Source organism: Peromyscus leucopus, chromosome 16_21, assembly GCF_004664715.2.
Source record: "Peromyscus leucopus breed LL Stock chromosome 16_21, UCI_PerLeu_2.1, whole genome shotgun sequence".
Taxonomy (NCBI): Eukaryota; Metazoa; Chordata; class Mammalia; order Rodentia; family Cricetidae; genus Peromyscus; species Peromyscus leucopus.
The window spans coordinates 21,909,753-21,937,416 of record NC_051084.1 but is presented as its reverse complement, the minus strand read 5'-3'; the positions used below and the strand labels follow the sequence as shown (position 1 = coordinate 21,937,416).

General features: G+C 38.4%; 1 protein-coding gene across 9 annotated transcripts in view; it reads left to right on the top strand.

Annotated features, from left to right (window-relative positions):
• Positions 1 to 27,664, top strand: part of Pcdh15 (protocadherin related 15) — a 1,398,279-nt gene that overhangs the window by 764,911 nt on the left and 605,704 nt on the right. For all 9 annotated transcript variants that reach the window (XM_037199986.1, XM_037199987.1, XM_037199980.1 and 6 more), the window contains one exon: positions 23,510 to 23,628. In XM_037199986.1, the coding sequence (XP_037055881.1) occupies positions 23,538 to 23,628 (91 nt within the window). In that variant the 5' untranslated portion in view covers positions 23,510 to 23,537. The remainder of the gene's footprint in view (positions 1 to 23,509; positions 23,629 to 27,664) is intronic.

The following is a 27,664-nucleotide window of genomic DNA, read 5'->3' as shown; positions in this document are numbered from 1 at the left end:
CCTTTATGTAATATTTAAGTCTTTATTTTGTTGATTTATTTAGTTACTAAGTCCAAAAAAGGCTGTTTAGTGTATGAAATGAATGAAACATTTTTACCCAATTTTCTGTATTACCCTTGCATTATCATTTATCACATATACCTTTAAAATGACTAATTTTTTATCTTTTTATTGTAATTTATGTGTGTGTATCATCTATTCCATATTCTCTAGCATGTATACTTCTGATTTATTTTACTCATCAATAACCCATCACATATCAGTCTAATCTATCTTTCACCTATCATCTATATAAATTACTAACAGTTACCATTATCAAAAATTCTTATTTTAATAGTTTTGTAGCTTGGTTATACTTTTTTAGTAAAAAACATTTGTGTGTGTGTGTGTGTGTGTGTGTGTGTGTGTGTGTGTGTGTGTGTGTGTGTGTGTTTGTGTGTGTGTTTCGAGACAGGGTTTCTCTGTGTAGCTTTGCACCTTTCCTGGAACTCACTCTGTAGCCCAGGTTGGCCTCAAACTCAGAGATCTGCCTGCCTCTGCCTCCAGAGTACTGGGATTAAAGGCGTGCGCCACCATTGCCCGGCTTTTTAATAAAAACTTTTCATGTTATTTCAAGGAAAGACTGAGTTTTGAAATGTTATGATGAATACAGGAGTCCATCTAGGGACATCTAAAACCACTGAGTTCCTCCATGACGATTATATTTTTTTAGTAGTTTAAGGTCCCTTTATGAATTGATGTGATTTTAAATTGTTAATTACTTTTATTGTCATTGGTAAGTATGACTGGAACCCATCTCAGAATTCTCCTAGTAGCCAGTAAAGATATGAGCTTCAGGCTTGTGTTCTGTGTGTGGGCAGCTCACCCCGCCTCCTTAGGCTGTTGCTCTGCATGCCTGTTATTTCATGGGAATTGTCTCCCCGAGTCGTTTGAGCCATGCTGCCTTTGGCATGGAAGCTCTGTGTGGGTTTTGAGCAATTAGAAGACATGAGTTGGGGTGAGGATATCTCTGCATGTTCACTGAGCAGCAGCTCACATTGTACTTGTCAGGATGTCAAAACCTCAGATGGAGAGTACTGAGACATGCTCATTGCCACACGTCATTTTCTTTACTATCTATTTTTTTATTTTTATTTTATTTTATAATTTAATTTAATTTTACATATCAGCCACGGATTCTTTTGTTCTCCCTCCCCCTCCCCACCTTCCCCCAGCCCACCCCCCATTCCCATCTCCTCCAGGGCAAAGACTCCCCTGGGGATTGAGATCAACCTGGCAGATTCAGTCCAGGCAGGTCCAGTCCCCTCCTCCCAGGCTGAGCCAAGTGTCCCTGTATAAGCCCCAGGTTCCAAACAGCCAGCTCATGCACTGAGCACAGGACCCGGCCCCACTGCCTGGATGCCTCCCAAACAGATCAAGCTAATCAATTGTCTCACCTATTCAGAGGGCCTGATCCAGTTGGGGGCTCCTCAGCTATTGGTTCATAGTTCATGTGTTTTCATTCATTTGGCTATTTGTCTCTGTGCTTTTTCCAATCTTGATCTCAACAGTTCTCACTCATACAAACCCTCCTCTTTCTCGCTAACTGGACTCCTGGAGCTCCACCTGGGGCCTGGCCATGGATCTCTGCATCCGGTTCCCTTAGTCATTGGATGAGGTTTCTAGCACGACAATTAGGGTGTTTGGCCATCCTATCACCAGAGTAGGTCAGTTCGGGATGTCTCTAGACCATTTCCAGTAGTCTATTGTGGAAGTATCTTTGTGGATTTCTATGGACCTCTCTAGTACTTTGCTTCTTCCTATTCAGGGTCAGGTCTGGTTAGTACTTGGATGGGAGAACGTCATTTCCAGTAGCATCCCTGCGCTCTCCACAGCGAACACTCTGCACAAAACAAAGTATTTACTTGAGTGTCTACATCTATTCAAGTTTGGATTCTGAAGATTGGTATTCATGCTGGAAGTCCACTTCTTAGGAAATGATTAAATGTTGTTAAGCATATCAAGCCATATACTGTTGAACAGAGTCTGACCTGCTCTTTCTTAATTACCGTATTTTATTCTCAGGACCATCCTGGTGCCTACCAGGATCATCCCAGCCCTTTGGAGTGCAACTGAGCAACAGGGAGGATAACTTATTCCACTATTGAAAAGATCACTGTCCCTTAAAGTTTAATTTTGTAACAAATGTTTCTTCACCTTAGTTACATATTTCACATTTATCATCATCTTTTAGGAGATGTCTCCCTATTTTTCAACTTAATTGAGAAAACTTAGGAAATACTCTTCTTCATGCTAATTCTGTGTGAGGGCTCAGCTCTCTCCTTGTCTTCACACTCCCAGCATAACTTTCTCATCCCCACCTTCCACCAGCTGTGAACCTTTATTCTCCGCATACAACCATGAAGTGTAGACGACTTGTTGCCAAGCTAAAGCCCTGGTCTCAGCATGGAAGCTAGCCTGCTTCTGCTCTGTCTGAGCTCAACTTCCCTAAGTCCTTGTCACTGGTAACAGATGACTTCAGCACCGATATCACATGTATACATGTGCCTAATTCCCAGACTAGATATTGCCACTCATCTCTGCAACATCCACTTGTACCTTACATAGTAACAAAGAAATCTCTAGATATTCCCTTTTCTTGAACTGTAGCCTGGGCTACTGTCTTGACTTACCCATTTAAGTGACTTTCCTTAGAGCTCCCAGTGATTTCTGCTTTGACGGGTCCATAGTGGTGAATTCACCATTCCTCTTAGCCTCTGCCTACCAGTAGTATGTGTTACACCGGAATCTCTCCTTCAAAGCCTTCCCTTGACTTCAACCATTCCCTCTTCCTGCTTCTCAACTTTTAACCTGGGTTTACCCTATGACCTCTAAACATTTCTCAGTCTTGTGTATTTCTCCTTTCTACTCACTAAGTCCTATCAGTTCTATGTTTATTTCATAAATGGCAACTTTCATATCCCCTCCTACATTCTAGAATCAGTGGAGTCTTTCCATGGGCATCTGCATTTCAGCAACTCAACAACTCTTTCAGCCTTCAATGTCCGAAGCCAGAGTTTTGATTCTCCTCCAAACCTGCTCCTTCTTCAACATAATACCAGCTGTGGTGACACCTTCATCCCCCAGGCTGCTGTATCAGTTGCTTCCCCTCATAGTGGCTGTTTTCTCCCTCCTGTCACCTGCATGGGCATCATGTCTCAATCACGGATTGCATGCTTCCAACTCAGCGACTTCAGAAGTACATCCCTGTTTCCTAATTATGGACTCTCTATAACACCCTTGGCTTATTCATGTTCCAGTTCTAATGATATCTTCTCAGCTTGCAGGAGCCCTTTCCTGACTCCAGGCCCCCTTTCCTCATTATATCATCCTTCCTAATATTGAGAGTTAATAATATCAACTTTACATTTGTATTTTTGCCTTTTCTCACTAAAAGTGCAAACATTATGAAGGCCTTGATTGCTAATATATTCAAAAAATAAGATAGTATCTAAAAAGTGCTCAATAATTGATTTAATGTCATTTGAATGAAATATGGACAGATGTATCTAAACATAGGTATTCGGCTGGGCGGTGGTGGCACACACCTTTAATCCCAGGACTCGGGAGGCAGAGCCAGGAAGATCTCTGTGAGTTCAAGGCCAGCCTGGTCTACAGAGTGAGATATAAGACAGGCACTAAAACAACACAGAGAAACCCTGTCTCAGATAAACTAGATAGATAGATAGATAGATAGATAGATAGATAGATAGATAGATGAAAATAAGTATAGGTAATCAAGGACATACCTCAGATTTGTCTTCAGAAATTGTGGATAGTCATTGACTAAAGGGTAAGTGCCTTCAACTGAGGCCAGGCTTCTTCTTCTAACACTCTGAAGGGCTTCAGTCTGTTCATGCCTGCTTTCATACAGGTTTCTGTTCATTCCCATTCACCTTGCACAACATGCCCCACCCTGTTTCAATTCCAGAGAAACATGTAACTCATCATCAGTATCCTTAGAGGAAACAAACAAAAAAGCTAAGTCTCTTTGTTTGGCTGAAAACCAGGCAAAATCTATAAAGATGCTTATGCACTTAATTACTGCTCATTTATTCATATTTGATTAAATGTATCTTGGCAATTTGTACATGTATCAATATAGCACATACTTAGACATGTAGTGATATGTCAGAAATACATTCGCCATCTATAACATGTGCAACAATCCCAGAATCAAAGCATTCAGTCACCAGCATTCATAAGTTCATCATGTTAGCATACAATTGTTTCTTTAACATTGCAGAAAAAAATAGTATTTTGATAACCAATGAAAAATAATTTTAGTTTATAGCAATATTTGACTTCCTTATAAGAGTGTAATGAAAACTTTCTTTATCAGACTGTTTTCATTCTCTTTCTTATTAGTTACTTTGTTTGTTTGTATTTTTCCACAAACCAATCACTATTGCCAGACACTTACTCCATTCCAATTACGGTAGCTTAAGAATGCTCTACTCAGAATGAGATTACAAGAAAATTACAGAGACGAGCCACACTTAAAGTGGCTTAATGTGGCAGTTGGATGGCATTCACCAGGCCTGTATTACTTGGCGGGCAGAAGATAGTGCATGATACAATTTTAGTCTTAGCTCAGAGGATTAAAATTAGTCTGCGTCTCGTGTGATTCTGGGGAAAGTGATTTTTAGAGGCTAACCCCTGCCAACAGTATTTTCCGCTTTAATTAGCAATGCCTCGTGGATCTAAGTGCATTTGCCAGCTGCTTGTCCACTTTTGTATAAAACCGCTTTCAATGTCATCAAATACAAATTTTTCTTTTTAATGCACTAATCTCTAGGGGAAATTTTCTGAGTTTATACCAACAAAGTATTAGCTATTTCCACAGTTTCACATGTTTTATTTTATAGTAGGTATGTTTTAAAAATAATGAAAAAAATGTACAAGTGGTATGAAAATGCTTCTAGAAAAAAGCTTCTATGCCATTACGTTTCATTTTCCTGTTTTATATATTAGTTATTTTCCTTCCATATTTAGATATACTTACCTTTTGAAAGGTATACTTTCTCCAAATACCACGCCATGCATGTTATGATCACAGACATGATAACCTTGAAAATGTCTATGGCAATCATGATATTCACTTGGAAAAGCTTCTTTATAATTAGGCTTGTGTAAAATTGGAAAATAACCTCCAGGAATGAGGTATCATGCAATCATTCTCTTTTCCTTCTTATTTGTATCTGGAAGACCAAAATGTATACTTTTAGTATGTAAGGACTCTCATGGGAAGTTTTATCAATCTCAGTACTGCTCAAAAACACAAGCAGCTATTTTTACCAAGAGCTGGTTTAAAAGATTGTCTAGAATCCCCTTTAAGCCTCAAAAGCATAGAAAAGGCATGGATAAACACACTTCAGTAGCAGAGGAACCTGGAGATTTGGTAGCATGTTTAAACATGCCCTCAGGGTTGCAAAATCTAGAGCATATATTAGCACTGGAGGCCAAAGAAACAACCAGAATGCTGAGGGCTGCCTGAGGTGCATTCTGGCTTTGTACTGGGGGGTTTGGTACTCAGGAGAATGAATTTCTGAGTACATGTGAATTGTATGATATTTTTTATTCTCTCTAATAAGTATGTAGCAGTTCTGTGTGGTGATATATTGTATACCCCAATAAAGCTTATCTGGGGATGAGAGGACAGAGCCAGCCACTAGATTAGACATAGAGGTCAGACAGTGGTGGCACACATGCCTTTAATCCCAAGAAGTAATATGGCAGAACACAGAAAGGTATATAAGGCATGAGGAAATAGGAATTCATGCTCTTGAGACTGAGGATTTCATAGAAGTGAGCTAGTGGCTGGCTGTTCTGCCTCTCTGATCTTTCAGCTTTCACCCCAATATCTGGCTCTGGGTTTTTTTTATTATAAGACCTTTTAAGATTCATGTTACAGTTCTGACATCTACCTTTTTTTTTGAGAAAATAGTGACTAAAAGTATCACTGAAATTTCCACCTATCCCATCCTAGGTTCATTTGCTGTCTTTACAGATAGTCTACATATTACAGACATGGAATTTCTACCCACCCCATCCTGAGTGTTCAGCATATCATCATTTAGATGGTGCACACCTTTACAGACACATCATTTTCTCAGACAAAAATATACTAAGACCTGTTGAAAGTTCTCACAGTGTATGCTTATGAAAACTGGAAACACAATAATAATGACATGGGAATTCTGAACAGAGAGAGAGCTGAAATCAAACTAGCTGGCTGTCATCTGGCAGCCCATAAGATGAAAGATTTCATATTGGCACCAGGATCAGACCAATACAAGCAGCTCCTTAGTCAACATTGTCTGTTGTGACAAAGGAGGAAGAGGAGGATGGACATGGTCTGTGAAAGATGTGTATACAAATGGGATATTGGTACTGTACTAATATAAAGAAAACTTAAGCAAAAATAATTCAGTTATGACTATGAGAATTAGCTAATTATGCAATACATGCTTATTCTTTTTTAATGCAAGATAAAAATAAATATCATAGATTGGAGTTCCCAGGGCAAAGTTAATATTGGTTGAAATTCAGCAGAGTCTGTGCCCTTCGGAGTTCTCAGATTCTCTCAGTGTCTTCCTACTACATCTAGCCAGGTATAATGAAGAACACATGGAGTTATGGAACTGTTCTTGCTCAGCAGTTAAAGTGCTTACCACAGAAACATGAGGACCAGAGTTGGGATCCCCAAGATACATGCAAATGCCGGGAAAAATAGTGGTGGCCTGCCTGTTATTCCTGGCTTGGGAAGGGGAGACAAGGGATCCCCAAGCATGATGGCTATCAAGGCTAGCCAACAGGTAAGCTCTGGATTTCACTGACAGACCTGCCTCAATGAATAAAGGGAAACAACTATTGAGGGGGATGATGACCATATTAACTGAACCTCTGCATGTATGTGCACACATGTATAAGTGTGCCCACACATGCACAAAAAGATATATGCACACATGTATACCACATTTACACATGAAAATGAGAAAAATTATAAATAAATAAATGCAACCAAACACAAAATACTACCATCACAATCACCCCTGGATTCTCTGGTTCTTTGAAGTCTTGTTACAAAGTGCACCAGAATTAACTGTGGAGGTGTGTGGTGGTGGCTTGGGTGGGTAAGGACAAGAGACTGCAATGTGCTGCTTTTCAAGCCTTCCCTTCAGTGTATCCTCATCCTCATTAAAACTGCTGCTCCAAAATCATTTCTAATATCTGATTCATCTTTACCCAAGGGCCTCATAGTAACAACGTCCACATCTTAAGGTTTCCCAGAAGCCCCTCATATCCACAAATAATGGCTGGCTCTGATCTAATCACATGTCTCAGAAAGTAGACAGGGAAGTTCCTAGCCATTAATTTGCATGGAGTTAATACTCTTTAATGATTTAGTTCTAAGGGGAACATCTTGCTGAGTCATAAAAAAATGTGGATTTTTTTTTCATAGTTTTGGAAGTTAGGCAGTGTACTTTAGGAGTGGTAATTAAATCTTGAACCTCTGAACTTCAGCAATGATTCTATGGGAAAAGCACTACTTTATACACATGATGAGAGCTAATTAATTGGGAAAAGACTATAATGTAATCTTCCATTGTGTTTTGTCTCAGATTTTCATTTTTATTCTGAAAAAAAAATTCTTCAGAATAAAAAGAACCTATTGTCAATTTCCAATACTCTCACTATTTGTTTAAAAATATATTAAATTAGTGTTTGCATATTCTGGTTTATATTAACTTAATCTTTAACAATTTTCTGATGAAAGAACCTTAAAATTCAAATAATATCAGGTTATGAAGGGCTTGCAAGTATGTGTGCACTGGCATTAAGAGAAAAATTGACATATTTTCATTGATTCAAAAAATAAATGGCCCAATAAAATATGTCATACATGAAACCTAAATTCAAGTCAATATTTGATACCTGTTTTCCAGCTGTGTCCAATGCTTATCTTTTCATTATGAATATAAAAATATGTTGAATATGTTTGTAATAAATATGCATTGTAATGCAAACAAACTTATATTTTCTATGAAGTATGCAATATCATAGTGTTTGCTACAACAGTAGGTTATGAACATCTCTGAGGCAGCATACTTTATTCAGGGCTGACTCAAAGGCTTCCCTGGCTTATTAACAAATGTTACATAAATAATTGATTATTTTAAATTATATATCTACACACACATGCACACACACACATGCACACACACACATACACACATACACACACACAGGAAAATCATAATCTATCATCTATCTATATCCATCTATATTTCTATCTCCATCTCTCTCTCTCTCTCTCCCCTCCTTCCTTCTGATTCTTTTTTCTGTCTGCCTTCCCTTTATCTACCATCATCTCCTTGCCCTTTCTTTCCTGTCAATTTCCAATTTCCAGACATTGACTCATATAAATAACCTAATCAACAAAGAGGCATCACTGGGGCTGGAGAGATGACTCAGCAGTGAGGAACATTTATTGCTCTTGTACATGATTGGGGTTCAGTTCCTAGGACCCACATGATGGCTCAAAATCATCTATAACTCCAATTTTAGGAGACCAACGCACTCGGGTTTTCTGTGAGCACTAGACACATGCATGGCGCACATACTTAAATGCAGGCAAAGCACCCATACATGTAAAATAAATCTAAATTCTTTTGAAAAAATTGCAGCTTATTATCTTATATTTTCCTACTTGTCAATTAGAAGCCCTGGTTACTTATTGATAATATGATAGGGCATTATATAGGATTTGCCTCTTTGGGGGCAGCCAAACCGGTGCCTGGAAACTCCATATGACCCATTGTTCAGTTCTTCACTCATTAGTAATTCATCTGCCTTTCTCAATGTTCTAAGCTCTGTTTTAAAGTGCTCTGCCCAGAATTTTCAAGTAATAGACTCATTGAAATAGATATACATTCAACTATTCCTAAAGAACACCATTTAGTTTTAATCTATTAGTTACAACAGAATATAGTTTTGCCTCAATTTGTGGTTAAATGCCACAGTTTCCACTACTTTACAATATAAGAAAAATAACTATGCAAAAAATCATCTACAGCTATTACATCAATATAAAACATAGGAATGTTGAGCCAGTAAGTTCGTGGTAAACAGGTCAGGACCTTAGTGTTTTTAGCCTTAAGATGCAATCACATATTGATTTTTTGTTAACTGACTAGACCTAAGAGAAGACTGTTTTTATAGTTTATCTGTGTTTCTTAGGTTATATAAACTTCACCAAATAAAACTATCACTTGCAATCTATCATAGTATAATAACTCATTTTCAAGACAGCTCCTTTATCCTGAGGGTGTATACTGGTGACATCAATCCTTACCCTAGACTCAACTCCAAGCACCGCCCCCACTACCTGCACATTCATTGAGAAATCTCCAGCATATGAACATTAGGGATTGGTCAACATTGTATCCAGTGCAAAACTAGACTATTTTTCATTCTTATGTCATATTAGCTGAGACAGGACAGATTCTCTTTTTGAATTTTAATTAAATTTATGAAAAAAGGTAAAATATCAGCTTCTATAATGTAACTATAAATAAAATATAATTCATTTACATGTATTTTATATATAGTTATGTAATATGGTTATAATGCAATTAATTATGTTAAATCATGTATTAATACATAAAATTATGAGAATAGTGCAGCATAGGTCAGTATAAGAGTGTGAATTGACATATAAATAAACAAGAAAGGGAAAAAGTGATCTAATCTAGTAAGAAGGGTTGCATGGAATCTTCCTAAAGATTGTATTATAATAGATCTGTGTCTAGCCCAATTGTCATCAGAGACGCTTCCTCCAGCAGCTGATTGGAACAGATGGAGAGATCCACAGCCAAACATTAAGCAGAGCTTGGAGAACCTGCAAAAGAGCAGGAAGAAAGATTGTAGTAGCCAGAGAAGTTGAGGGCTCCAGGTAATGTGGCCTATAGAATCAACTAAGCAGGGCTCATAGGAGCTCACAGAGACTGAAGTGTCAATCACAGAACCTGCATGGGTCTGCACTAGGTCCTTTGCACATGTGTTATGGTTGGTTAGCTTGATTTTGTGTGTTGGGTGGTAGGACTCCTGACAGTGGGAGTGGGGGTGACTCTGACTCTTTTGCTTGATCTTGGGACCCTTTTCCTCCTACTGGGTTGCCTCATCCAGCTTGATTTGAGGGTTTGTACCTAGTCTTACTGTGTTTTATGCTGTGTTCCATTGATAATTCTGGGGGGCCTGCTCTTTTCTGAAGAAAGACTGAGGAGAAGTGGATCTGGAGGAGAGGGCATGTGGGGAGAGACTTGGAGGAGTGGAGGGAGGGGAGACTGCAGTCTGGATGTATTATATTGAGAAGGGAATAAAATTTTTTAAAATAAAAAAAAAAGAAGGCAGGCAGGCAGACAAGCACATCCAATTAGGCCACGCTTAAGACTGGACTATTTGCCTGTGCAATGAAGACACTATGATGTTTCCCAACTGAACTAGAAGAGAACTTGCTAGTCAGTTTAGGACATTCACAGTGGTGAAACATGGCCACACTGCAATGCTTTTTGTTCTCATTTTGTTCTCTCCTCATTGAGAGGAGGTTCACTTTACTCTAGCATGTGGGTCATAGACACTTCTCACTGGGAACACAGAACAGCAATGTGGTCTTTCTGTGTTGCTCTTTCTAAGGCTGGATCAGAGATCAGAAGTCTTGGGCATTTGACTGGCAAACCGCTGAAGATCAGGCTCCCAATACGCTGTGGGGCTGCCCTGCTTCCTCTTGAGAGTGGATGTGGGATGGCCTATCACTTTAGTGATGGTGCACTCCAGATTTGGTGTCACAAAAAAAGCAAGGGTCCCTTTCTTAGTGGTGAGAAGCAATGGCTTAAAGAACAGTTCACATTTTTGAAAATGTATTTCTAGGATCTGACTGGTGTCTATCTCCACTGCTCTTGCCCTTCCTATGGCTCTTACCCTTGATGAGAGCATGGGTTAAATGCTGAAGGGGGCGTCTTTGATTTATACTCAAACAGTAAAAGGTAAAGAGACCCTTTTTCTCACTTTAAGACATGAACAGACTGCATTTGAACTGTAGACATGCTGCAGAGGGCTCACAGACAGGCTCTTAGGAAACTTAGGCTTTTTGTACACAGTTCTCCTTCGATCATAGATGCTGTGTGTAGCCTGATTTCATCTGTTAATGGATAGTTAAGGGTAATGCGATGCTGTATTTTTTTTTAAATGCTGGCTCATTTCATGACACGTGTGCCCTTTTAAACATTGTTTATAATGATGTCTATGGAGTTTTATATTCATTTGGCTAATATGTGCTATCCACAGATAATAATCCATGCAAATGATTGCATTTTCATCATTGTTATTTTCTACCTCCTAGATGAACAAGTGTCCCCTTTGTAAGTTCTTGCTGGGTAAATGAATTTTGAGATTACGGATTGGTAGAATAATGCAAATACATTATTATTATTATTATTATTATTATTATTGGAACACAATTGATATAAAATCCAAAACTGATATATCCTCTAGAGAATAATTATATGAAGGTATTTTGGCCCCCAGGAAAAAAATCAAACGCCAAGCATGAAGCTTCCACCTCTCATCTGTAAGATTGAAAACCTAATTGTGAAAGCTTCTATCCCCAGTATTTTGACAGGGTTTGAATGTGACGGCCAAAGTAAGTCGAATGACACCAGAGGATTGAACATGCTAATTAAATTACCTCCTTAATAGAGAGTAGATTGAAGTTCTTCAAAGCTCACTGTATGCCTTTTAAACTCTGGCACACTTTAGACTTCTCAGGCATAGGAATATCTGAACAGTGATGTGCTGAGAAGAGTTGTGTCTAGAGGATCTGGCCATCGAATTTGCTAGAGGCACAGGTCTGCCTTTGAATGTGATGACTAAAATGTGTTCTCCTCCTTTAGCAACATACTGGATTTTCACCTTTAGAAGGTTATTTTCTACAATTCCAAAAACCTCAAAGCTACTGAAGAAGGAGTCTTGACCTAAAACCCCTGATCTGTTTCAGCTTGTGTCATGCTAGATGCCCCTTCTGGGCACAGTTCTTCTGGTTGGCACAACATGGCTTTAGATACACACACAGTGCCCTCTAGTTCTTGAATCACAGACTTCCTTTAAAGGGGCATTCTCTCTATGTTGCTATATAGAGTCAGATTTTCTCCATCTGTAAGGTGTCGGGTTTGTAGGGTGAGTTGTATGTAGCCTTCTTAAAGGTTGGTGGATGCAACACATTGAAGCTGTTAGAGGTGGATTGAAGTTAAAGCAAGTAGAAAGCAAGGAATGAAATAAGGAAAGCACAGAGGTGTTGCATTTTCTTTATTCAGAAACAACCAGGCATCTTCCAGGCGGATGGCAGTCTATCTTCTCTGTCAAGTATGCATGATTTAGTGTGATGTTTTCTGAAGTGTAAGACACCCTGTCATAAGCTCGTAGAGGGTCACATGTCAAGGGGGGCCATTTCTGGAAACACAACAGGACCAGTGGCTGAGATGATTTTAAAGTGATGACCTATAAGGTCGTTTTCATCTTGAAAGCTTTTAAGTGAAACTAAATTGGTTTGAGTCAGACATAAAACAATATAATATCATCCTGAAGAGCAACAAACTCAGAGTTAACCAAGGAACAGAGAAGTCACATGGGCAGAATTGGGATCCATAAAAGAAGGCAACAACTGTGTCTTTCTGGCCTGGGCAAGATGCTGCTTTTACTTCCATTGTTTCTTATGGATATTGTTGCAGTATCTTCTCACTCATTCATTAGTTTTGAGTGTTTGTTTATTCCCTTAACTTTTTTCAGTCCTGGAGATAGAACCCAGGATATTGGCCATGCTATGTAAGTGCTCAGCTGTTGAGGTCATCCCCAGCCCTGTTTTTAGATTTTGTTTTTAACTATTAACATCATTTTTGCTTGTTTTCTTTGGAATGTTGTCGTGTTTGAAAAAGACATGTTAGCACCATTATCTTCCAACATCACAAGAAATCTCTAGAATACCAAGAAAGGGAGGAATGGCTTCAGAGAGTGAAAGAGTTCTACTCTAGGTTTGTGACTCCCTTGAAGCCTAAGACATTTTGTTTATTTCTTTGTTTGTTGGTGTTGTTGGTTTTTCTTCTGGGAAATTACCCAAAACTTCTTTGTGATGGAATGACCATAGATAGACTCTAGTTCAAACTCCATGGACTTCTCATTCCTGTACCATCCTGCAAGTTGGGGTTTGTAGCAAAGATGTGTCCTGAGCCCCTCACCATTTCAGGGGGTGAGGAAGATAGCAATAATGTATTTCTAATGATATATGGAAGAAACACATGAGCCACACCAGGACACACAAGTCCAGATGCCCAGTGGCAGAGATTCATAGCTGACATGATGGTTCTCATGCCAAGTGAGTCACTGTCCTGAGCATGCATTTATGTTTGCCTAATGGTTCAATGCTTAGAACAATTAGACAGGGAGTATGTTATTGCCATTTAATTTTAGTGAAAGTTGCATCTTCTATTTAGTTTCTCCAAAGCCATGTAACTGGTCGATGAACTCGGATTAAAATAAAATTCATATTCTTTTATCTCATTCCTCTATAGCACAGCCAAGAAATATATCAATAGTCATTGTAAAGTAAAGCTCCTATTCCCTCTTATGGAAAACAAAAATAAGAAAATGTCTCTGACCCAGTGTAGCATTCCACATACTATTAGAACACTTTGATGTCTCTTTAACATATTTCAATAAGCTCTATGTGATACAGTATGGTAAAAAATCAATACCATAAGACATGTCAATGAAATATGGACTCTATAAAATAGCATAAAATTGTGTGCCCTATGCTTAGGCCTATCTAAGCTATTCTGGAGAAGAGAATCCTAGGGGCTATGCAGGACCTCACACCTCATCTGATCTGTCAAAGCATTCAGTTCTGTCAAGTGGATTAAGAAGCCATCCCAAATCTGTGCCATCACAGGAGATCTTTGGCCTGGTGTACATCCTCACACAATATCCTTCCTGAGAGTCCGAGCATCAGCTGGTCTCTTTAGAAAAGCCTGTCCCTGCCCCTAGTTAACCACAGCCTCCTCAGACTGATTGTCCCAAGGACCTGACTCACTGAGCCCCTCTGTTTCCTGTCCTTAGTAACATTTCAGTCTGAAATCTGTGAATCCAAGAAGCTGAGTTCAGATTTCCATTTGGCTACAAACTGTTGATGTAACCAACCGTCTTATTAAATAAGAAACACAGAAACAATGTAAAAGAGAAAGCCAAGAGGTCAGAGCTCAGAGCTAAATCTCACCCTTCCTTCTGCTGTCCCAGCTTCGCGAAAAAAGACCTACTTCCTGTCGGCTTGTTTTTTTATAGTATGTTGTTCTGCCTTCTCATTGGTTGTAAACCCAAACACATGACTGCCTCGTCACTGTCTGAATGTACAGCCCCCTAGGTCTTAAAGGCATATGCCTCCAATGCTGGCTGTATCCCTGAACACACAGAGATCTTATGGGATTAAAGGCGTGTGCCACCACCGCCCACACTCTTGCTATGGCTCTAATAGCTCTGACCCCCAGACAACTTTATTTATTAACATACAATCAAAATAATAATTCTGTACAATTAGATTACCACCACATTTCCCCTTTTCTATTTTAATAAAAAGAAAAAGAAAGCAAAAGGTTATAACTAACAAAAGAAAAACTATATACAAAAGTACAATAACTATATACAATATATACAAGTAATAAATACCTAAACAGGTATTTGACAAATCAGAGAAAATAATTCCATTTTCTATCCTATTTTGGTAAATCCAAGATGTATCTAATGCATTTTCTATCCTAATTAATTTTCAACTATAACTAACTAATCTTCAACTCCCTCAGAGACCCAAGAAGGGAATAATATTAGCTAACAAAAATAAAAACAGGAAGTGCATCCAAGCAACTTCCAAAAAATTTTGTGAGTTGACAGAAACAGCCAGCTGCCTGGGCAGTCACCTGAGGTTTCTCCGCAGTGTTGGGGCATCATCTTCAGCCTATAGGCTTAGTGTATCTGACAGACTCATTTGTGAAGTAGGATGTACACAAGGTCAACAGTTCAACCTCACATTGGGTGAGAGCAGTCCACGTACCAGAAACACCTGAATTCCACTAGTGTCCTGTCATGATTCAGGATTTTAAATTCTGGAAATTGTTGACAGTTTTTAAATTCAGCTGTCCATTCTTCTTGGCTGTGTATATATGGCTTCATCTCAGCATCCCCTTCTTCTCCACATCCCTCTATTAAATGCCAGTCTACTTTCGAGAGGCATGAGCTTTCAGCTGCTGTTCCATTGTACAACAGAATCCATCGGCCCTCTGCCTGTTAAGCTGCTTTGAAGAAAAGGGCACCGTACCTTTTCCGGATGCGAAGGCCATTTCAGGGATGGGCCATATTGTCCTGGCCTCAGAAGATGCCTTTTGATAAAGCCATAACCACACTTGTTTTGGCAAGAATCAGTAGTCCCTTGTTTCGTGTTCTGTCTGTCCATTTTGTCCTGTTGATTCGAGGATACTTTGTTGTCCAGTGGCTAACTTTTGCCACAAGGAAAGTTGACTCCATATGCAGTTTCTTCAATGCCCATATTTTCTCTGAAGTAGATTAGTACTGCCAGGAGCTGACATGTCTCAAAAAAGAAAAATTTTCTAAGTTATTAAAACATTTTAAATGCCATATTCTGTAGATCTCTGAAGGGTTTGAAGATGACCTGTCTAAAACATCTCTGCTTAATTTTTAAAACATATCTAATCTGACTAAAAGTTCTATGATAATGTCTAACTACTAGCTTTCATTTCTTTATATCCTAATAGTTGATAATAATAACATTCAAGGATCAGAAATTTGCATTACATTGTTAAATGGATGGAATAAATACAATTAGAAATATACATATAGCATTTTCTAACAATATCAGTTTCAAATTTGTATACAATATAAAACAATTCAATCCAATGTAAAGTATTTAAAACTAGTAATTGTCTTTTTCTTTTCTTTCTTTCTTTTCTTTCTTTCTTTTTTTTTTTAAACAAGAACCTTAAATCTAATCTCCTTTGCTTAGCCTTTTTCTTAACCCTTTACAATAACTTGTAACCAACCCCCCTAAATACTGAAAATTATCCCAGACCCAAAACCCATTAAAAAGACCAAAAAACCACCCGCCCCACACCACCTCTTTGGGAATGTGGGCGTCGTATTCTTAAAATTGCTTCCTGCTGGTATGGGCGAAGTTTTCTTTATCCTGAAAGAAAAATTTTAGGTTAATTGTCAAATTCTAGGAGAGGTAACTATATCCTTCATTATCCAGTCTGTGTATAATGCCAAAGTTCAGGGTTTATCTCAAGTCCTTATTCAAGTAGTCTTTGAGACTGGATCATCTCAGCTAGTCATCTCAAATTTGCTCTGAGCACCTTGTAGTTCAAAGCTGATCTGTGGATGATGTTTGTCAGCTTAATGATATTATTATTGTCCACGTGGAATTGTTGTTGTTGTGGGGCCCCATCTTCTTTCTGGAGACTTCAGTTGATGTTAGGCCTGGCCGTGATTTCCTGCAGAAAACTGATAAGAGACTCGAACACAAAAACATATATATGCAGCTAGCCTTTTTTCTAGAATTAGTTAGTACTCTATGTGACCATTCATATCTTAACAAAGTTTAAAATGTATATATATATATATTAATCTTGTAAATTTTGATATAAAATTTATACTTTAAGAAAAGTTTAAAGAATCAGAATAGAATCAAAAGAGTTGAGATTAGTAATAGAATAGTCCCTTAATTAATTTTGCTTTCGTCCTGTACCATAGCAGAAGATGGCTCTTATTCTGGCATGATACAGGGAGTTTGCATTTTCCTTTTAACAACATGCTTGATTTTAAAGAAGGAGAGAGCCATTCTCCAACTCCAAAGTCAGCTTTAAATTTTAATTGAACTGGGACTGTTAGAAGACCAATAGTGTTAAATCTTTAGAGAAAAGCAGAAACAAACATTTAGGAAGACATAAAATTTTTTTAGATAATATATACCCATACACCGTTTCACTCTGTTTCTTGGGATAGATGATTTGTCACTTTTCTTCAGTTGTTTCATTTGTCCAGTGTTCTTCAGATTCCTTAACCTTCATTTTCCTAAAAGACAAAAACAAAAACCTTTCCCCAAGACTAATTTTGGGGATGTTCCTTTTTGGCAAGTTATTATCTGATTAAATGAAAAGGCATGTTTTATTGATACAAGTTAGTTTAAATTGGATGTTCATGCTGGTTGATGAACTATCACCTCCTCAATTAAGAGGTCTCTCTTGTTCAAATCGAACCTTTATCAATTTTGATGGTACCCACAGCTTATCTTCTCCTGTGGAAACAAAAGCAAAACCACGTCCCCAATGTAATACATACCCTGGTTTCCATTCTGAGGTCAGCACATCCTTAAAGTATATAGGCTGATTTAATTCTGTAGTTTTTTCTATTATCCAATGTCTCTCTGCAGCTGTTGTTCCTTTCTCATTGGCATTCAGAAAATTCAAAGTTAGAAGAGCATTATGTAGTCTATTTCTGGGGTTTTTGTTACCCATTTCTGTTTATTTAGCATATCCTTTAGAGTTCTGTTTGATCTTTCTATAACTGCTTGACCTGTAGGATTATGTGGTATGCCTGTAATATGCTTTATATTGTAATAAGCAAAAAACTGTTTCATTTTAACAGAGACATATGATGGAGCATTGTCAGTTTTGATTTGTGCAGGTATACCCATGATGGCCATAACTTCTAGCAAATGAGTGATTGTAGAATCAGCCTTTTCAGAACTCAAAGCAGTTGCCCATTGAAATCCTGAATAAGTATCGATAGTGTGGTGTACATATTTCAATTTTCCAAATTCTGCAAAGTGAAACACGTCCATCTGCCAGATTTCATTTCTCTGAGTACCCTTTGGGTTACATCCTGCTGGTAATGGCGTTTGATTGTAGACGGAACAAGTAGGACATTTCTTTACTATTTCTTTGGCTTGTTGCCAGGTTATGGAAAAATCCTTTTTTAAACCTTTACTATTGACGTGATGTTTTTTATGAAATTCTGAGGCTTCCAGCACATTTCCTATCAATAATTTATCAATCTCATCATTGCCTTGTGCCAGAGGGCCTGGCAGACCAGTATGGGATCGAATGTGAGTTATATATAAAGGATGATCCCTTTTCCTGATTGTATCTTGTAATTGAATAAATAGTGAAGTTAATTCTGAAGCATCAGGGATAAATTCTGCAGTCTCAATATGTAACACCACTCTTTCAGCATACTGAGAGTCAGTTACTATGTTGAGAGGTTCTGAAAAATCCATTAATACCAACAGAATAGCATACAATTCTGATTTTTGAACTGAATTATACGGACTTTGAACCACTTTACTTAAATTTTCTGATTTGTAACCAGCCTTTCCTTCTTTGTTGGCATCTGTATAAAATGTACGAACTCCAGATATGGGTTTTTGCCGTACAATTTGAGGCAAGATCCATTCAGCTCTCTTTATAAGATCAATTCTATTGCTTTTGGGATATTTGCTGTTAATTTCTCCCAAAAAATTACTGCAAGCTCTTTGCCAAGGTTCACTTTCTGTCCATAATTTTTCAATGTCCTCCTTAGTTAATGGTACGACAATTTCTGCTGGGTCTATGCCTGCTAATTGACGAAGTCTCAATTTTCCTTTGTAAATCAAGTCAGAGATTTTTTCCACATAAGTTTTTAATTTTTTATTTGGTTTATTTGGTAAAAATATCCATTCCAATATAATATCTTCCCTCTGCATTAATATTCCAGTAGGAGAACGCCTAGAAGGTAAGATAACTAAAATGCAATCCAGCTTTGGATCAATACGATTCACGTGTCCTTCATGCACTTTCTTTTCTACCAAAGCTAATTCTTTCTCAGCTTCAGGTGATAATTCTCTTGGACTATTTAAGTCCTTGTCACCTTCTAAGGTTTTGAACAAATTAGTCAGTTCATCATTTTTTACCCCAACAATAGTTCGTAGATGAGAAATATCTCCAAATAATCTTTGAAAGTCATTAAGAGTCTGTAGTCTATCTCTTCGAATTTGCACCTTTTGGGGTCTAATTTTTTGTAGCTCTATTTTATATCCTAAATAATTAATAGAATCTCCTCTTTGTATCTTTTCAGGAGCAATTTGTAATCCCCAGCAAGGCAAAATTTTCTTTACTTCTTCAAATATTATTTCTAAAGTATCTGCATTTGAGTCAGCTAGTAAAATATCATCCATATAATGATAAATTATAGATTTAGGAAATTTTTTACGTATCACTTCCAATGGCTGTTGTACAAAATATTGGCACAGAGTTGGGCTATTCAACATTCCCTGAGGGAGGACCCTCCATTGAAATCTTTTAACCGGTTGAGAATTATTATAAGTAGGCACTGTAAAAGCAAATCTTTCTTTGTCTTTTTCTTGTAAGGGTATTGAAAAGAAACAGTCTTTTAAATCAATAACTATGAGAGGCCATCCTTTTGGTAACAGAGTAGGCAAAGGCATCCCAGATTGTAGAGAGCCCATTGGCTGAATTACTTTGTTAATTGCTCTAAGGTCTGTTACCATTCTCCATTTACCAGATTTCTTTTTAATAACAAATACAGGAGAATTCCAAGGGCTGGTTGATTCTTCAATATGCTGAGCATTTAACTGTTCTTCTACCAGCTCTTCTAAAGCCTGGAGTTTCTCTGTTGTTAAAGGCCATTGCTGGACCCATACAGGCTTGTCTGTTAACCATTTTAAAGGTAGAGCTGTTGGTGTCTTTGGAAGATCATCAGTTATTGTGCCCTGTTCTTGTATAATATGGATGGCTGGTGACCACTCATTAGAACAATATCTTCTAATATTTCTCTCAGTAACATGTGCTAGTTTATGATTTGTTTCTGAGATTGGAGGGATGTTAATCTGAGTATTCCATTGTTGCAACAAGTCTCGACCCCACAGGTTCATAGTTATGTTAGCCACATATGGTTTTAATTTTCCTCTCTGTCCTTCTGGACCTATACATTCGAGCCATCTTGCACTCTGTTTCACCTGAGATAATGTCCCAATTCCTAACAGTTGAACGTTTACCTCCTGAAGAGGCCAAGTTGGATGCCAAAATTCTGGTGCAATTATGGTAACGTCCGCACCTGTGTCTACCAGACCAGACAACAAAACACCATTTATTTTTATTGTTAATTTTGGTCTTTGTTCATTAATAGAAGTTTGCCAAAAAATTTTCTTTATGTTTTCTCCTGAATTTTCTATTCTCTCTGTTTCATCTTCCTGACCAGCATGATTTATTCCAATAGGCATTTGGTTATTTAATCGCTCTCCAGAGCAGGCATTTCCTCTATGGCTGCAGGAAAGGTTTGAACTGGATTTGCACTGGGGGCCTGCCTGAGGCCCCTCTGGGAGTTTCCCGAAGACTGAGGCAAAGGATTACCCTGTCTGTCCTTTGTTGATCTACATTCGTTGGTCCAGGGTTTTCCCTTACCACACCTTCTGCATACTCCAGAAGGAAGGGGCCTTCTGTTGCCATTGTTCCTTGAAGAAACATTGTTTCTGGGAATGACCTGTCTACAGTCCCTTTTCAAATGTCCTTGCTTTCCACATCCAAAACATCTAACACTCCTCAAACCTTTTGAAATTACTTCTCCTACCCATGTATCATCATGCTCATCAGCTTCAACATTAATTGTTTCTCTAATCCAATCTTCCATAGGTGCAGAACTTGCCCTTAATGGCCTGATTATTCTTTTGCATGCTGCATTCGCATTCTCAAAGGCCAAAGATTCAATTATTGCCTTACTAGCTTCTGAATCCGAGACCATTCTCTTTACTGCTGAAGCCAGTCTTTGTAAAAAATCTGTAAAAGACTCTTTTGGGCCTTGCTTCACCTTTGTAAATGACTCAGATTTTTTTCCTGGTTCCTCAACTTTGTCCCATGCATTCAAGGCTGCCGTTCGACATAAAATTAGGGTTTGGACATCATATAAACATTGTGTTTGTGCTGAAGCATATTGGCCTTCACCCATAAGCTGATCCTGGCAAACTTGTATTCCTTTATCCCTCCATTGTTTTTCTATGTTTTTAGCCTCTTCCTTAAACCAAGTCAGAAATTGAAGTCTCTGGCTGGGTTCCAGAACACCTTGTGCCAGGTCCCGCCAGTCCTGTGGTACTATCCTATTATATGTTGACCAAGAGTTTAACATTTGCTTTACATATGGGGAATGCATGCCATAAGATACTATTGCCTCCTTAAACCTTTTTAAATCCAACATTTCAATTGGAGCCCAATTATTTTGTGTAGCCATTTGATCAGGCATCTGCTGTACGGTTACAGGATAAATTAAGGGTGACTGTGTGAAAACAGGCTTTCTTTCTGCAACCTTATGATCCCGACTTGAAACAACTTCACTGTTAATTTCTTCTGTCTGAATTTTTACAGGTTTAGCAAGTTCTTCTAAAGCTGTTATCCTGGCACTTAAATTGACTATCTTTTTAAATATTAAAATGTGGATTATTATAGTGATAAGGTGCATAATTCCACCAATACTAATATTATATAGTTGTTCCATTGCCAGACTGCCTAAAATTTCGAACAAAAACCAATTTTCTTCCAATGTACACATAAAACCCATTTTTTTTTTGATGTGGAAAAAATTCTCTTTTAGATAGTTTCCTTTAAAATATCTGATATGTTATGACTTACCAAATCTGCGTAGAACAGTAGAAATCCGAGGGGATTTTCAAAGTAGCCACTTAGTGTCCCAGGTGTAAATCCAAAGAGAAAGAGAGAGAGAGAGAGAGAGAGAGAGAGAGAGAGAGAGAGAGAGCAAGAAAGCGTAGCTGGCTAAAGTTTAAATGCAGCCACGTGTTCCCTCTTGTGCCGAATCAAGGCTTGGGTCTGGCTTCCTTAAGCTCCGACCACGTGCGTTGGCTTTACAGGCAGGGCCCTGTTCGGCAGGGCAACTCTGAGTTGTTTGTAGCACCGGCTTTAAGCAAGCAGGATTTAAGCAAGCAGCTCACCAATAGTCCAGCCTGAGGTCAAGCAGAACTAGACCCAGGCTAAGGACTAAGAAGCCGATCGCCGCCGGCCGCCACGTGCCGCCGCCGCTGCCGCCGCCGCCGCCGCGGGCCGCCTGCCGCCCTTGCGGGAAAGCGGACCTGCCGCCAAGCCAAGCAGTTTTTAATGGATTCTTGTCACGTTGGGCGCCAGATGTTGATGTAACCAACCGTCTTATTAAATAAGAAACACAGAAACAATGTAAAAGAGAAAGCCAAGAGGTCAGAGCTCAGAGCTAAATCTCACCCTTCCTTCTGCTGTCCCAGCTTCGCGAAAAGAGACCTACTTCCTGTCGGCTTGTTTTTTTATAGTATGTTGTTCTGCCTTCTCATTGGTTGTAAACCCAAACACATGACTGCCTCGTCACTGTCTGAATGTACAGCCCCCTAGGTCTTAAAGGCATATGCCTCCAATGCTGGCTGTATCCCTGAACACACAGAGATCTTATGGGATTAAAGGCGTGTGCCACCACCGCCCACACTCTTGCTATGGCTCTAATAGCTCTGACCCCCAGACAACTTTATTTATTAACATACAATCAAAATAATAATTCTGTACAATTAGATTACCACCACAACAAACTATGTTTCAGTCTGTGAAATTTGGTGTAGATAATTTTCTCAATCTATAAAGAAATTCAGTATATCATTCTTTTAAAAATATTTTCAGTGTATTAACTAACTACTGATTTCTCAATACATCATTCTTTTTCTCTCAAACTTGCTGGGGCATTGGAAACTAAAACATAGGAATTAAAATGCTGCTAAATTCTCAGAAAGACAATGCAATAAAAATTACTGGCCTTTTTCTAAGTTTGTCTTGGCATATTTAAGACAGTCTCCAATTACTATGCCAGAAAGGAATCACCATTTTTCATGATGTTGTTTTTGCTACGTAATTCCTTATGGTTCATTTTCATTAAAATTCTCATGTGGAAAATGAACCATCTATAAGCTGTCTTAGAGAAAGGTATATTATATTGTTGAATTACACTGCGAAAAACCATATATTTACTAAGGTAGACTGATTAGGATTTCAGTTAGCCCTTCTCCGTGTCTCAGGTTTCAAGATATGCTTTTAATGCTATCAGTGTGCTGACTTTCTGGCCATCTTGCTTGCCAATCAAATAAAAGGGAACTTCTGTGCAAATTCATGTCTTCGAAGGGTTCCAGTGTGTTAGCCACGAGTGTTACTTGATAATGGATGGTGTGATACAGGTAATTAACTATGAAGTCATTAAGACTTCTCTGTGCCCTGGCAGTTTTGTTTTCCTATTGCTGATAATGAACTTGTCAAATGTGTTTTCCTGCTTCCTGTTATTTCAGATCAGCCTTGAGTGAAATTTGACAGAAGATGTTCCCGCAGCTTGCTCTATGGAAGTGTTTACCCCATGGGATCATCATTGCCTCACTCTTGGCAGTCAGCTGGGGCCAGTATGATGATGGTGAGTCTGCCTTTTACTCTGATCTCGATACTTAAACAAACCTTCTTCCCCGTAATGAATATTGATTTGTAGTTATTTTCAAAGGTCTGAAGCTCTTTGTAGGAACTTAAGTGGTTGAGCTTACAAAAGTGGCTGTAGATATGTTTGATTCTCTATAAAGATTGCAGTGTGTAGAAAATCCTACATAAAACCTCCATTTGAATACTTACTAAGGGAGTGCTAAATTGCTTTGAAAAACATTAAATTCCACTAATGCCTTTGAATGAACACAAATAGTACTCTCTGATAAAGCCAGCAATATAATGCACAGCACATTCTTCCATGTAACAGACCATAGGAAAATCTGTAACAGACCATAGGAAAAGCCCTAAGTGGTTGGAGGGCTGGGGCTACCACTGCATATTGCTTTATTTGATGCCTCATAATTTTGTTTCAGAATAGAACATGTCAAAGGCTTGGTAATTGACTTAAGTCATTCCATAATAGCAAATCAGTTTACTAAAAATGAATAAGTCACCTTCAGTATCTTTCAGAGGATTCATTACATTAGGTCTGCAGTGACCAAAATATGCTTGGGTTAATGTATTTTTTTGTATGAGTTATCAGTTTTAAATACCACACAATGCGAATTAGAATATTATATAGATATATAGATATGAGATATATATATATATATATGGTATACTTATATAAAATGCATCTATTTATATATTTGGTACATACACACATGTGTAAGTGAAAGAGAAAATATGGGTAAATTTCCTCTTGGAATTTTAATAGCTATGAATGTGTTTATTTCTTTAACTCTCTGTTGTTTTTATTTGATGTTTATTCAGCATAGAAGGAACATAAACCCTGTAGCAGCCTCTTCCTTCTCAACTTGTTACCTGGTTGGTCTCAGTAGTAACAAATAGTGTGAAATTCCTTTGTACTCTGCCTAGCTAAATTGACATGCCTGAAGATAAATGAGTTAGTTTGACATTTTCCAAATGTGTTCAAGTTGTTCACACATTAAGTTACCCTTGGTCCTCAGTATTTATGGAGGTGAATATCTTTTGGGATTGAAGCACAACCTATAATGTTTATTCATAAAATCAGAAGATTTACCCTGGAGTGGTCCCACTAATTAGCACTCTGTTTATGTCAAGTACATCTAAATTAAATGTTCACACTTTTTCCTTTAATGGAAAATTTAAATACCCAGTCTGAAAAAATGAATTTTAAAAAGTAGTAATAAGTAAACAGCTGCTTGGAATTTTAAAAATACAATTTAAGAGGCATTCAAGTATATTGAAAGAACACATTTTAATTGAGCTCTCAGTAACAAATCAGTGTGCCCATATTTATTTCATAAAACATTCTATTCTTATTCATATTTAACAGTTATATTGAGCAGACAGGCCATTTCTCACGTTATACATTCACAAAACATGCACTTTAGCGAGGCAATTTGTGTAATCAGATGAAGCCACCCATGTTTAAAGCATAATGCTATCAATGGATTTCATTCCTAAGCTCATTACAGCTCTTGCTCTTTTCTCAAGGGACTTGTGCAGTCCCTTGTTATGTGGCCAATGTTGGTTATTGTGTAGATAAGTCTTTGAAGGACAGTGGAGCAATACACCTTTCTCTGCTGGCCAATGGCAAGGCTAAATCTTAAAGGTTTCAAGTCAACTGTCTGGCTCACTCTCTGTACCCTTCCCAGCTCACTTCTAGAGGTGAGTGAAACAATTTTAAGAAGAGATTGACTTGGTGGCCCGATGATACAAGAAAGAATGCAGGTCCTTGAGCTCTGCAGTTGTTTGATAGTGCTTTGCAGGAAGTGTTTATAGCTGAAAGTGTGCCTCAGTATCCCCCCCTCCCCCATGCTTATGTTGCAGGAAAATTCTCATTCCTCAGCTATGCTTCCAGTCAGGCTTTTCATTCTGCCCACTTCTCACTCATTTCAAGAATCAATGGCCCTGTTTGTTTGTTTGTTTCCCCCCCCCCTGAGGTATATGTGACTAAAATAAAATTCTATAGATTTTTTTTGGTCAAATTTCCATGCAAAGTCATGAGAATGAATTACCCCCATGTATGATATCAGTAGTGAGTGTGCCATGGAGAACACACGGGAGCATTTCACTGAACATGGGGTAGGGACACATTGAGGCAATGCTTATCCAGGGGTCTGTGTGTAGATGCAAGGTTCAGGGAATGCAGCAGTGACATTCATAAAGAATAAAAGAAAAAGTCAGATTCAAAGATAACTTTTGCCACTGATTATTACCTGGTTTAATGAATGCCTTACAATAGTTGACAACAGATTTATATATAGGAGAAGCTTCAGGGAAGGTGGAAGGGGAAACATAATTTATCATCTTTTCTTCATTTATTCCTTGCTAGACAGATAAATTAATAAATAAAAGATGATAAATTTTCTAGACTTTGACTTATTTTTATGTATTTTCTTAATTAAGTATAAGGTAAATGGAGCATTTATTTAATAAATAATTTTTCTTAAATAGAATATTCTAGTATTATTGAAATGTATAAATGCTTCTAGTAAAGATGTATTAAATATTTCTTTAAATTTTATGTTAATATTTATTTTTTAAATTTTAAGTCTTTTTATTGTTTGAGAATTTCATACATTCATAGATGCTTTGATCCAATTTAATCCCCTTTCTTTCCCCTCCAAGCCCTCCATTGCCCCTCTACCAACATTTTTCCCTCCTTACTTCATGTACTCTGATCTTTTTGTTTGTTTTAAACCATCTGAGTCTACTTAGTGATGTCTGTATATGCCTAGCTGTAGGACTATCTACCAGAGTGTGGATAACCTCACAGGAGCTCTATCCCTGGAAAAAAAATTGATTCTCAATCCCCCCATAGCTATCTATGGCAAATAGTTTCTCAACTACAGATGCTGCTTCATGAGTCCCTCACCCCTTCATCCATGCTGGACTTGGTCTGGCTTGATCTTCTGCAGGTCTTGCGTGTACAGTCCCAGCTCCTGTGAGTGCATGTGTGCAATCCCGCCATCATGATCAGCAAATACTACTTAGCCACAGTCATCTATTACCTTGGGCTCTTACACTTCTTTTTTGCCCACTCCTTTGCAATTATCCTTAACTCTTAAGGGCAGGAGGTATGATCTAATTGTCCCACTTAGAGCTGGGCACTTCATAGTCTGTAGTTATCTAAAGGTTGACCAGCTGTGGGATCACTTGAAATAAATAGCTACTTTTGGTGAGAGTTGGGAGATGCACCAATTTATGGGTATGAAGATGAGATCTTGAGGGATTGTTGGCTACTATGTTCATTGAGTGGACTAATTGTCTAGGGTTCTTCCCTAGGTCCAATGACCTAGCCAGCCACTAGAGTTTTGACCAAGTTAATGGTACCAGGCATGAGTTCTATTTTCTGGAGCAGGCTTTAAATCCAGTTAAAAAGTGGTTGGTTCAACCTGCAATCCACAGCTCCAGAGAGGCTAGAGAGGGCCCAAAGGGGAAATAGAAGAGATCTCCTGGGTAAACTGGGGTTAGGGAGATGAAGATGAGAACTTGAGGGAGTGGGTTGGGCAGGCTGATTGAGGGCCAGATGGAGGGGGGAGAGTAATAAAAGAGACATCTTGATAGGGGGGACCATTTCAGGGTTAGGGAAAAACCTAGTGTTAGGGAAGTTCCCAGGAATCCACAAGGATGGCCCCAGTTAAGACCCTTAGCAATAGTGGAGAGGGTGCCTGAACTGGCCTTCTCCTGTAATCAGATTGGTGAATACTCTAATTGTCATCAGAGAAGCTTTATCCAGTAACTGGTGGAAGCGGATGCAGAGATCCACAGCCAAGCACTGGGATAAGCTCTGGGAGTAGAGTTGAAGAAAGAGAGAAGGGATTGTAGGAGACCTGAGCTCTTGGGAGCTCATGGACTCTGGACCAACAGTTAGGGAGCCTGCATGGGACTGACCTAGACTCTTTGCATGTGTGTGACAGTTGTGTAGCTTGGTCTGTTTGTAAGACTCATAGCAGTGAGATCAGGGTCTATCTCTGGTACTT